The following is a 13,116-nucleotide window of genomic DNA, read 5'->3' as shown; positions in this document are numbered from 1 at the left end:
TAGGAGAGAAAGGAGAAAAGAATTTTAAACTCTAAGGTAAGATACATTTATTTCCCTGTTCCTTAGTATATTTTTTACATATATTGCTATTGTGGGATAAGATTGAAAAATATTTAACAATTAGTGTGCATTGCACAGGTCCATCAGGCTATAAATCACTCAGCATCTGTCTTGGTTCTATGAAGTAAAACAAAGATGTGCCAAACTAATCTCTAGCTAGTCTCCAGGAAAACACAGAAATAGGCAAAGGCTAGACAATGATTTTTCATGCTCAATTACATACGTGTGTGTGTGACATTCATAAACATCCTTACAGACTTTATCTCATTTTCCCAATTTCTCATTTCTATGGTAATTCTTTGCATCCTTAGCTATTTCAGACAGAGTCAAGGTTAATGGATAAAAACAGAAGAAATAGCCAGAGTGATTATCATGGCTTTCTATTATTTCTCTGATGGTTTTGTTGCATGGTAGTCTGTTACTTCTCTTTATGGAAATATAGGGAGAACACTTTGTAGAGGGCATATTACACAGCAAACTCCTACCTATCTACCTATGTATTTCTCTCTCTCTCTCTGTCTTTGTCTCTGTCTCTGTCTCTGTCTTTGTCTCTGTCTCTATTTGTCAGTCATCAGTCTTGAACTCAGGGCCTGAATGCTGTCCTTATGTTATTGTTTCCTTCTGGGGGGGTTGCTTTTTATCTAAGGCTAGTGTTTGATATATGTAAAACAAAACAAACCCACAGAAATTGTTCTAAAAGAGATATAATAGAGTGAAGAAGCAAACACAAGAGGAGAAAAGACAGCAGTGCAAACTTTTACCAGCAAAGATTGAACACTTTAGAGTGTAATAGTATCAGCATTCTGGAAAGTATTATATCTACCCTTGTCTGCCATGATCTGTCCAAACTTTATAACACCAAGGAGAGTACCATCTATCCACTACTGTAAGTTGCTTAAAATATAATTTGTTGAGCATAGGTTAGGGAGGAAAGTTCTTGATGTTATACTTTGATTTTGTCCGTGTTTGAACCATGTTATATTTGTTTTAATATACCAAACATCTCTCAGATGTAGATATCATTATCATAATGTTCAGAAGGAAAAAAATCAGAGGGCAATGAGATTCAATGAGTATCTCTAAGTGACACAGTTACTGAATGCTGGGGATCTGTTCTGCTCAGAGATGGACAGTAGGAAGGTGGCAGCCACAGGAAGTTCTTTTTTTTGGGGGGGGGGGTCCGGTCGTGGGGCCTGAACTCTGTGCCTGGGTGCTGTCCCTCAGCTCTTCAGCTCAAGGCTAGTGCTCTACCACTTGAGCCACAGCGCCACTTCTGGCTTTTTTCTATTTGCTTATGTGGTGCTGAGGAATCGAACCCAGGGCCTCATGCATGCAAGGCAAGCGCTCTACCACTGAGCCACCTTCCCAGCCCCTAGCCACAGGAAGTTCTATGTAACGTCTTCCAGAGTGGTAGCATGCTAGGGCCATGTAGTAAATACTGTCAGACATACAGACACGGATACCACACCCGATTCTGATCAGAACCTGGGCCAGGATCATGGTTCACACTTTATGGTTCATCATCTCTTCCCAGGCTAGAAGCAATGAATCATTCTACCTCTTTACATATATCTGCTCTTAGCAAAAAGAAAGGACTCATTGTGGCATTTAGTATAGATCAAGCGGAAACACCTGCTTTGCCTTGCTTATCACATTTCAGAGGCAGAAGGAGGGTGCAAATTTTCGAGTTGCTTCAATGACTGAAATGGCTGTATCAATTCTACACTCTACTTGTACTTTTATCAGTCTAATACAGTCACTAAACACAAGATCTTGTGGAGTGATCATTCCATTGATTTTACTCTCACAGGAGAGACTTAAATAAGAATATCATCATTATTTTGCCATTTCTCTTGATTTATTTTCCTCCTTTTCTCTCACCTTCAGACAAGAGCTAATTAAATAACCTGTTTTGTGCTTAGTAATACAGCTTGAGTGTCCCTTTTATGTACTCCAGTCTAAATTGCAAAGACATTATAAATTAGACCATGAAATGCTCATGGAAATTTCAGAATGAAAGGCCATTAATTGCAGAATGAGATTTAAGCCTCCTAAATTGGTGATAAAATATTCTAACACTAGTATTTATCATGTCTATGAAGACACACTCGCCATCAAGATAAGTATAAAAGCCAAGCAAAAGGCAGAATTGTTGCCAACCTGAGATATACAGAAGGATTCTAGACTTTTTGTGCTTCCTGATTTCTTTTGTTGGTGCTTTTGGAAGCAGCAGTTTTATATGGCATTTATCTTTGGCTAGATCCCAGAGCATTAAAGTCAGTATTTCATTACACCTCTAAGTTGACTCACCCAAACAGATATTGTTGAATAGGCATTTAAGTACAAATGCATTCTGGGTAGGGACCAGAAGGGACTGTGTTTTTTATTTTCAATTTCCTAATTTTATTTTATTGTTTAGCTATTTCTTACAAAATATCCCTAGAGCATATCTTTTGAAAGTTTCTTCATCATTACTTCTGGAAAGATAGCAATGATAGCTTTGATAGAAATGTTACCTTGCTTACTTTTCTCTTTAAACAGACAGTTGTTCAGTTTTATTTAGTGCAGTGCATCTTCAACACCAATATGTTAACATTAGTCATATGGCAAGCCAGATGCTGAGATCCAGTACGAAGTATAGTATGATCTTTGCTTGATCACAATGTGAGCAGGGCATGCAAGGAAAGCTGATTACTAAATATAGATATACAAGGTGAAGAGGGAGAGCTAGAGCAAAACAAAACAAAACAACAAGAAAAACCCCACAGGCCAGGCACTGGTGCCTCACACCTGTAATCCTAGCTACTAAGGAGGCTGCGATCTGAGCATTGTGGTTTAAAGTCAGTCCAGGCAGGAAAATCCATGAGCTTCTTATCCCCAAGTAACCACCAGGAAACTGGAAGTGGTGCTGTGGTTCAAAGGGGGTAAAGTGTTAATCTTGAGCTAAAAGGCTCAGGGAAAGCCTCCAGGTCCCAAGTTCAAGCCCCACAATTGACTGAAACAAAAGGAAAAGAAAAGAAAAAAGAAAACACACACACATACACACACACAAACCAAAAAAAACATCCAGAGAACAAATCAACGTTCCTGTTGCCAGGGAGAAGCTGGGGCTTTCAGTTTTATAAACCTTGTCTAAAATAATACTCTCAATCTTTTTGTTCTTTGGAAACTGGTGAATCACCAGTGCCCAGTTGGAATCATTACATTTTGGTTATGTGGCTCTGGGATTTAATATTTAACTTATTTGAAGTGAGCCTCAGTTGCCTCAACTGTGATTTCTTGCCTTCTTTGCCTCTCAAGTTGTGAAGACTATTAGAGTGACCTACTGTTATGGGCCTGACCAGTGTTATATTTGCAGAAACTGAAAGACTAGCACCTATCAATTACCCAAGTGAGAGTTTGTCACTACAGGAAAGAAAGACTTGCTACCCAGGAGGCTAAGATGTAAAGATCGAGGTTGAAAGCCAGCCCGGGTAGAAAGGTCTATGTGACTCTTATATTCAATAAACTATTCAGAAAAAGCCAGAAGTGGCACTGTGGCTCAAGTGATAAAGCACTAGCCTTGAGCAAAAGGAGGCTTAGCAATAGCACCCAGGCCCTGGCAGGGTTCAAGCCCCAGAACCAGCAAAAAAAATAAAAATAAATAAAAATAGAAATAAAGAAGAGCATTTCAGGAAGAGGGAGCAACATATGTACAAACCTCTGGTAGACAAACCTAGGCCTTGGACTGTAAGACTGATGTACCATGCATTGAGGACATTTAGCTAATTAAGGTGAAATTCATATATTTTATTGAAATAATCTCATTACAGAGCAGGAAACTAAATCTTGTGTCTCCACCTAGCCAAGTATCATGCCTTGACTGTTATAAATCCAGAGGTGATTTGGATAATTTAAGCCTTTCTGCACCCCAAATTCTAAATTACACAGAATTGATTAATGAGCTAATTGTTCAACCTTTCACTTAATGCTGCCTGTGTGCACAATTGAAGTGAGAGAGAAACAAGAAATAGATTCCTTTGTTATTTATATTCTTCTGTATCCATTCCTGTTGAGGTTGGCAATTAGATTTCTAATTAGTCTTCCAAAATGGATTCATGGGGTTATTTCTTACACAAGTAGAAAAAAAAAGCACTGGGGACCAAATTCAGAAAGCATTAAACTTTTCTTATTTAAAGCTTTGTGTGTCAATTACATCAACTATCATTTCATATTCAACCTCTGATGGTGAAAGATCAGGGTGAACAAAATTACTTGGATAACTCACCATCATTTCGCAGTATTAGTGGCGTGGGTGGCCCCAGGACCTTGTGGTTTGTCACAGTATTTGTAACCACGCAGGTATAATTCCCAACATCTGATTTTTCTACTTTGGCAATGTATAGGTTTCCAGTCTCTTGAGAAACGAAGCGACGATTATCCTGATAGGAAGGGTATTCATTGAAGATCCAGGCATAGCTCAGCTCTGAAAAGCAAAAAGAAAACTCACTACAAATATATTCCTTTTTTTCCCCCTTTTTTTGTGGGGCTTGAACTCTGGGCCTGGGCGCGGTCCCTCAGCTCTTCAGCTCAAGGCCAGTGTTCTACCTCTAGAGCCATAGCATTACTTCCTACAAATATATTTCTTTTTTTCTGGATAAGGGAATTTTACTGTAATCCAGGACGGAAATGGTTGAGTTAGACATGTGCACTGTTGCCAGGTACCTGTAATCCTAGCTACCCAGGAGGCTGACATATGGAGGATCACAGTTTGAAGGGCTGAAAAGTTCATGAGACTCTCATCTCCAATTAACCACCAAAAACCTAGAAGTGGAGCTATGGCTCAAGTTTTAGAATAACAGCCTTGAGTGAAAAAGCTAAGGGACAGTGCCTATGCCCTAAGTTTAAGTGCCAGGATTGCCACCAAAAAAAAAACCTGTGTGGTCAAAGAACAACATTTTTGCAAATCCTTATTTATCCTACAAATGCCAGTGTTATAAATGGAGTCATATCTGAAACTGTTCCTTGAAGACTTCTTATTTTTCTTAGGGTTTAGGTAAATGTTTTACAAATGAACACAGGAGTTTCTGCTGTCCATTTCAGAGAACCCTAAATGACACTGAGTTTCTACAGTTTGTTTCAGTGCACTCTTCTGCTTTGAAAACATAAGAAAACAACAACCACAAAAATCCCATGAATGTCTGCTGCTCCAGGCGCTGCAAACTTCCCCTCTGTGCAGCGTGAACTCCAGATGGATCCAAGGCTGAAAATGGTAGATGAGCTATTGGTACCAATTAGTCAAAATTTTATCTTTGAACTTGTATTTGGGGGGACAGGTGGGAGTGGGGTGGGAGGGGAGGTGGGGCCTCTGGTCTTGGAACTGGTTGGCTGAATTACTGTAGGTCACGATCGAATCTCAGGTTAAATTCTACATGCTTGAACCTTCCTTGGAAGATGGTAGAAAGGCCACTAGAGTGAGTGGAGATCACTCATTATTGTGAAAGAAATTGGTGTGTAATCCTTTGCTGGAGCCCAGTGCTAACTGACCTCAACAACTGAATGTGCAACAGGAAGCACATTTTGCCTCCATCATCAAAAGCAGAGTCTAGAAGGTTCTGCTCCCTTTTATCCCCACATGGTAACATTTGCACATGCTTTCTTCTAGAGTCATAATTATATCTCTGAGAGAATAGCTAATCATTTTATTTAGGCATGTGCATGTAATTAGAAGTAACCCCATGCTGATGGCAAGAGGAAACATCAATAAACAAATGCTCACAGCAGAAGACAACTTTCCTCAAGAACTAAAATCCCCCAGGAAGGAAAGACCCCTATAATAGGTCATGAAGAAGCTCAGTCCAATATGGCAGCCTCCATCTAAGAACTAGAGATGTGAACAATGGTCTTCTCCCTGTACCCAAAAAGTGAGCAAAACCTGCTCAGGTAAACCCAGTCATCTCTCAGTGCCTCGGTTTTCTCTTCTGAACAATGACTTCTTTTTTTTTTTTTTTTTTTGGGTCCAGTCGTGGGGCCTGAACTCTGGGCCTGGGCGCTGTCCCTCAGCTCTTCAGCTCAAGGCTAGCGCTCTACCACTTGAGCCACAGCGCCACTTCTGGCTTTTTTCTTTTTGCATATGTGGTGCTGAGGAATTGAACCCAGGGCCTCAGGCATGCAAGGCAAGCGCTCTACCACTGAGTCATGTTCCTAGCCCTGAACAATGAATTCTGTAGGAGGCATCTGCCTTATTATCTTCTAGCTGGAGGCAAAGCATTCAGAAGGTAAGAAGACCAAAGTTTGAACCTGAGTTACATAAGAGAATCATTTTACATCAAGTTGATGTTAGGTGAAATGAACCCCAAGATAAGGACTCAACTGGTTTTTCTTTCTTGCTATTGTTTCTAACATATTTATAAGATGATTTCTTTGTTGCTTTGTAAGTCCCTCCCCCACAGTATAACCCCTGCTTTCACTGTATTTTATGTTGGTATAATTTGTGGAGGGGAAGGGAAAAAAACAAATTGCTTAAATAGGGATACAGGTGGACCCATTGCAACAATGAGATGTACAAGACGTTATGTTGAAAAGCAAACTACAACTTTGGTGGGGGGGAGGGGGAGAGGGAAGGATGGCGGGGTGGGGGGGGGGAGGGGGAGAGGGAAGGATGGCGGGGTGGGGGGGGGAAGATGTGAGGGCAGGGATGGGAAGGGGAAACAAAGGAGGAGGCAACAATGCTTGATTAGAAATGTACTCATTACCTTGCTCATGTAATTGTAACCCCTCTGTATGGTATTTTCACCATAAAAATTATTTAAAAATTATAAAAAAGAGAAGTATTTAAACTCTCTCTTTCCCCTACCTCTCTCTTTTCCTGTCTTTTGGTACTAGGATTAGAACTCAGAGTCTCTCTGGGTATGGTGGTGTGCTCCTGTAATTGCAGCCATGTAGCAGGCTAGGAGGTATAGGGAGGAGGAGGAGAATCTCAGTCTAAATTTGATCTGTTAAAAAAAAAAAAAGCAAGCCCTCATCCAAACAATAACAGCAATAATGACAAAGCTAAACAAAAGTATTATGGGGATAGCTTACGTGGTAGAGTGCTTGCTTAGTTAGTACAAGGCCCTGAGTAGAAACTCCTGTATAACCAAAAACAAAGGAAAATAGAAATAAAGGATAGTCATGAAGGATGAGTTCAGTCATACTGGGATCTTCACTAAACACAATCGACAGGATAAGTTTAGGGCACCCTGGGAGGTACTGTAGCATCCAGGGAGGAAGCAATTCAGTGATAACACTTGCTCATGCTGTCCTGTATGATTATGGGTGAGCACATTGTCATGATACCTTGCCTGCTCTCTCTCAGAGCCCAGTTTGCCTTGTTGCTTGAGATCATGCATGTGATCCCTGGGCCTGAGCGCTGTCCCTCAGCTCTTCAGCTCAAGGCAGGCACGCTACCACTTGAACCACAGCGCCACTTCCTTCCATGCATTTTAATGAATGGAAGAGGTGCATCCGTATTAGAAGGAAATGAACATAGTTGAATAAAGAACAAATGACAGCAAGATTAACCAAAAGGAAGAAAAGAAAATAGAAAAAAAATCAGAATGGGAAACTTGTAATAATTTTGTGAACTTATGACACTGACAGTATAAGTTTTCGTTTCGGTATAATAACCAGTTCTTATGCTGTAGAAAAAGAAACACTATAGTTGCCAGGAAGAGACACAAAGAGACGGAGTCAAGCAGCCTGCCAATGCTGGCCCCAAAGTCTTAGGTAGTGAACTGGAAAAATCACAATGAACTAAGTGCTCTGAGCCTCTCATACCAGGGAAATCTTTAATCAAGATATTAACTTAGTTTCCTTCTCTGAGCCTCTCACACCAGGGAAATCTTTAATCAAGATATTAACTTAGTTTCCTTCACAACAAACATCACCCTTTGAAATACTGTGTTTTTACTCATATATATATATATGTATATATATATATGCACACATACATACATACACATATACATGTATATACACATATGTATATATTTTTCCAGGGCAATCAGGAAGGAGTAAAATGGATATCATGCAGTAAGAATATAATATGAGAAAAGGCAAAAAGTATAGGAAAGCTACAAAGTAGCAACAGATTACTTGGTCTAGCAAGGGTCAATGTGTAGCATCAGAATGTATCAGAGCAGAGGATGACCTGAAGTTTCTGGATAAACTCCCATTTCAGTACTCCATTAGGAAACAAGAGCCCTTGATATTTGAAAGTAAAGAGCAACATTATTACACCACTCAACAGACAATACGGATTTCCCCTAAGAACCAAAATCTATTTTTATCAGAACAGAACATTAATCCATTGGGTTCTGTGAAATGCTATCAACATTCTGAAAAGAAAAGCCAAGTAAATAAAACAAAAATAAATCCTTGTGAGCTGCAACGGGAAGAGAAAAAAAATGTATCCCACTCAGTTTGATTTCCCCAGGGATTTCCATGCAATATTTATCCTTCCTCAAAACTTGACAGATTTCTTTTGATAAGTTTTCGCACACTAATTGCTCTGGAAGTGACAGACAGTTTGTGTCCCATTGGCAATTTGTAACCACCAAGTAAACAGATCCTTGGAATGTAATATATTACATAGATTTCAAAGCTTCTGATGCTCAATTGGCAATACTGAGACTAGTTATAATACAATGCTAATTAAGGCGGAAGGACCTAGCAATGGTTCTATGATTTTTAGCATTGAGAGCTATTGGAAATTAACTCTGAAACTTCACTCTCTCAGTAGGTTCTTTATTTTCCTTCATACCATTTGCTAATAATGAAAGATAGGTCATTTGCTATTCTCCTGAAAAATAAAAGACACTAATAAGACCATTTTAAAATGAGGTGCCTGTTGACCCAATTCTCCCAAGGTGAATGTGTTGTCTGCATGGTTACTCTGAACTTCTTTCCACACATTTCTTTCTGGAGTTGGATAATGCATCCTCATGTTGAGTTCTAGTCCAGCAGTAACTAAGAAGGCAGTTTTTAAAAAGGCTTCTCTTTAATACTTAAATTTTCCAGGATGATAGGATCCTTGTTCAGCCCCTGCAATTTTAGAGACCAGAAAGCTGGCGTGAAGGAAAGGACAAGAGTGGATAGTGATGGAGAATTGGGGACAAAGCAGGGAATGGGGGACAGGCTCAATGTTCAGAGAAGACGGCCGGGTTAGGAAACCATATATTCTTCTAAGAATTTAGTTTGAGGCTAGAAGAAGTTTAGTTCTCTTATCTGTGAATTGAAGGAGTAGGATTAGATGACTTATTTTGTTTTTAATGGTTTAGTGTTAGAATTCTGTACATTGTGACTGTGTGTTTTACTCACGTTGACAGAATGGTCTGGAAGAAAAGTGAGATCTAAAGAAACCCTGTATCTGTTAAAAATCACCCTGGTAGTTACTGGTAAACCAAAGAATTAGACAGTTACTTAAAGTACTGGTATGTAGGCCATCTATCAAAGTATGTATAGGAAAAAAAAATAAAGGTGTTTAGATTTGGGTCCCATCTGTAAGACATTTCATTATAAAAATGCAAGTACTCTCTACTTTGAAAGAATCTGAACTCTGAAGCAGTTTTGGTGCCAAGCACTTTGGGCAAAGGATATTTAACTTGCACTAATTTTGGAGGAATGAAATCGTGAGGAAGGGATTAGATAAGACTTGGTGCTAAATCTCAAACAGCCTTGTGGCAAGCATGTCTAAAAATAAGCCTCTGACTAAGGGGCTACTGCTTTTATCCAATGGTATTTTTAGTGCCTGCCACTTCACCACGCGAGTCTGGGCGTGAGCGTAGGAAAGAAGAGGGCAGAGGGGCTGTTTCCTAATGTAAGCAAACCTTGAATACTGTTCTTAAATATGTCTTTTGCATTTTCTCTTTTACAAATTTCTAGTTTTACAAATTACAATTTTGGTTGTTTTACTTTTGTCTGTATTTTATATTGGGCCAATTGGGTGATTTTCTTTCATTAAAGAAGTTCTTTAAACATTTCTGTATGGACTCACACCTTTGATTCTAGCCACTCAGGAAGCTGAAGATTTCAGTTCTAAGCCAGGCCAAGTAGAAAAGTCCAAAAGTCTGAGCGACTCTTATTTCAACCTACACAGCAAAATGCTGGACTAGGGGTGTGGCTCAAGTGGTAGAGCAATAGCTATGAGCAAAAAAGGCAAGCAAAAGCACAAAGCCTTGAATTCAAGTTCTAGTTCCAACACACATACACATACAACACAAATCTGTATGTAGAAAGGAAATTAAGGAATTTGAGTAGAAAGTAGTTTACACATTGCTCTGTTGGTATGTATATGAGTATATGATGTTATAAGATTTGAGTTTTAGTTGTAAATGGAAAGACTTCAACCAAATCTTCTACTTATAACTGACGGTTGCATAATGTGCTTCTGGATTGCTAAGGATAGAGTCTGAACACTTATTAAAACAAGAACCCAAAACTACCAGTAAAAACAAATGTATCTAAAGAAAACTTAAGGAATATTATTTAGGTCTGGAGACAGCAAAATTGCACACACTGAGCAAAGGAGGGACGGATACTTCAAACAAAAAAAGCTTTTTTTTTTTTTTTTTTTTTTTGCTAGAGTTATTTGGGCTCTCCAGTGGAGATAAGAAAGTGACAGACGGCCAGAATTGATGGATGTGGCGCGGATGTGCATCTTCTCTAGTTTCTGCCTCTTAGGAACACAGCGAAGGTCAAGTAGACATTGAGACTGGGGCTTCCTTGAAATGTAAGCACTGTTCTCATAGAGCAGTCCCGAAGAGCAATCGTGGGGGAAACACAGCATCTGCCACACCAAGTGGTTCTCAAGCTTGGATGAGATTCAGAATCCTTTGAAGAGCTGTTCCTACCCAGGAGACTGGGCCTCCACTCCCAAACGTTCTGATTCTGGAAATCTAAAGTTTGCATTTCAAACAAGTTCCCAGGTAATGCTGATGCTGCAGGTCAGGAGACCAAACTTTGAGAAACTCCTGCTTTCAAAGAATCCGATGCCTTTTCTCTTTTCACCAGGGAAGGAGCTGACCAAGTTGAGAAGCAGCCTCCCGCTGCAGAGCCTTCTGTAGTCTCTGATCTGCCACAGTCTACATCACTGTCTCCCTACAGATTACTCTTGGTCCCACTTATTCTTGCCAGCAAGTTTGTGTGTGACCAGTGCTTTGGAGTAGAGAAGCAGAGAGACATCGAATTGACCCTGTGCTGTAAACTTCTGTTAACATGAGAATGACATTAGATAAGAGGAAATTCATCTTAGTCCTTTGATGGGACAAGTTGGAGCTGGTGCTGAAATCCTCAGGAATCAGCCTGAACCTTTCTAATTGCTACAAAGAAAGGTCCAGTCATCTCAGTGTGGTCAAACCAGTAAAGCAGATGCAGTTTCAGTGGACCGACATGCATAGATCAATACTCAAGGGATAAAGGTGAAGGGACATGTTTGCAGGGTTAAAGGTCAGGAATTTTAAGAAATCAAACAAACTTCCCAAAGCTCATTTTTATTTTTTATTTTTTTTTTTGGTCCGGTCGTGGGGCCTGAACTCTGGCCTGGGCGCTGTCCCTCAGCTCTTCAGCTCAAGGCTAGTGCTCTACCACTTATGAGCCACATTGCCACTTCCGACTTTTTTTTTTTCCTGCTTATGTGGTGCTGAGGAATCGAACTCAGGGCCTCATACATGCAAGGCAAGCGCTCTACCACTGAGGCACCTTCCCAGCCCCCAAAGCTCATTTTTAAAGAAATAACTATTCTCATGGTCAACCTCTGACCCCAAAGTATAAAATACTTCAGATCACATAGAAATGATATGCAAGAAACAGTGGTACTTATTTATACCAAAGTTCAATGCTAGCTCCAGAAAGAATTCTGCAAGACTCTCTCAGCTCAATATTTGTGCTCCCTCCAGTAAACCTTGGTGAGGTCTGACCTTCTCTAGGGAGTAAAGAGCCCCCAGACCCCAGCCGTGGATCCCTGAGCCCCCAAATCCTTTCCATCTGAATTGTGTGAAGCCTTTTGCTTGCATGATCCTCCTACCATGCCCCTCATTGGCCTACAAACACCCTGCTGTGTAGCCAAGCTCACAGCAAACCACACAGCACTGCCAGATTAATCCTAGGACAGGGCAGCTCTGGGTTGTTCAAGTCCCACTGGCCTCCCTGAGTCTCTTGTCTCCTCCTTTATGTCAAGTGCATCATGCTTTCATACTCTTCTCTAGTAAGACCCTAAATAATCAAGTCTTAGCTTTCTACTCTTTTCTTGGTAGAACAAAAAAAAGAACAACCAAACAAGAAAGAAATCCATATTCTGGCAAAGTATCCCGCAGGCTGGGTTCTACAGAACTCCAGGGAGGCCACATGGGGCATGGCTGGTTGATGGATTCACACCACAGCCATGTCCTCTCCCATAGGTCACTGGGGATGCACAGTCCAGTCAGAGCGGGAGGGCTCTGCGTGGAGACCAGGGCTCTGCTTTTGGTTTCATGTCTCTGTGAGTGGCACATCACCACAGACTTGTCTTTTAAGAAAGGCTTGTACCTTCTGCTAAGTAGAGGTGCTTTAAGGTACAGTGGAAACATTGTGACTACCCCCCTGAGGAGCTCTGGGCTTTCCGGTCTCCCTGCTCAGGTGTGTGTAAGCTCTGTTCAGGACATCCGGGCAATTTCTGCTGTTAGCCACCATGATCCTTTGCAAACAGCCATGTTCTGGCCCTCCAAATGTAAGTGGTCTCTTCTCAGTAACAGAATATCTTAGCTTTTCCTCCCTCCCTCTGTCCCCCTCTCCCCCTTTTCTTCCTTCTTTCCTTTTTTCTTCCTCTCTCCTTCCCTCCCTTGCTTCCTCCCTCCCTCTTTTCCTCCCTCCTTCCCTCCCTCCCTCCCTTCCCTTTCCTGCTTTCTCTCACCTTCCTTCCCTCCATCCCTCCTTTTTCCCTCCTCTCTCCTTCCTTTTTCCCTTCCATCTTTTCCCTCCTGCCTTTACTCCCTCCCTTCTCTCTACTTCCCTCCAGAAAGCAACTACTATATACACATTTCCTTGTTTCACATATTAAGT

At 40.7% G+C, this 13,116-nt stretch overlaps 1 protein-coding gene across 5 annotated transcripts in view; it reads right to left on the bottom strand.

Annotated features, from left to right (window-relative positions):
* The window catches only part of Cntn4 (contactin 4), a 793,681-nt gene that overhangs the window by 165,018 nt on the left and 615,547 nt on the right, over positions 1-13,116 (bottom strand). For all 5 annotated transcript variants that reach the window (XM_070018985.1, XM_070018989.1, XM_070018986.1 and 2 more), the window contains one exon: positions 4,328-4,525. In XM_070018985.1, the coding sequence (XP_069875086.1) occupies positions 4,328-4,525 (198 nt within the window). The remainder of the gene's footprint in view (positions 1-4,327; positions 4,526-13,116) is intronic.

The sequence above is a fragment of the Dipodomys merriami genome, unplaced genomic scaffold (genome assembly GCF_024711535.1).
Source record: "Dipodomys merriami isolate MVZ:Mamm:240054 unplaced genomic scaffold, mDipMer1.0.p SCAF_13, whole genome shotgun sequence".
Classification (NCBI taxonomy): Eukaryota; Metazoa; Chordata; class Mammalia; order Rodentia; family Heteromyidae; genus Dipodomys; species Dipodomys merriami.
This window is presented reverse-complemented; position numbering and strand designations above follow the sequence as displayed.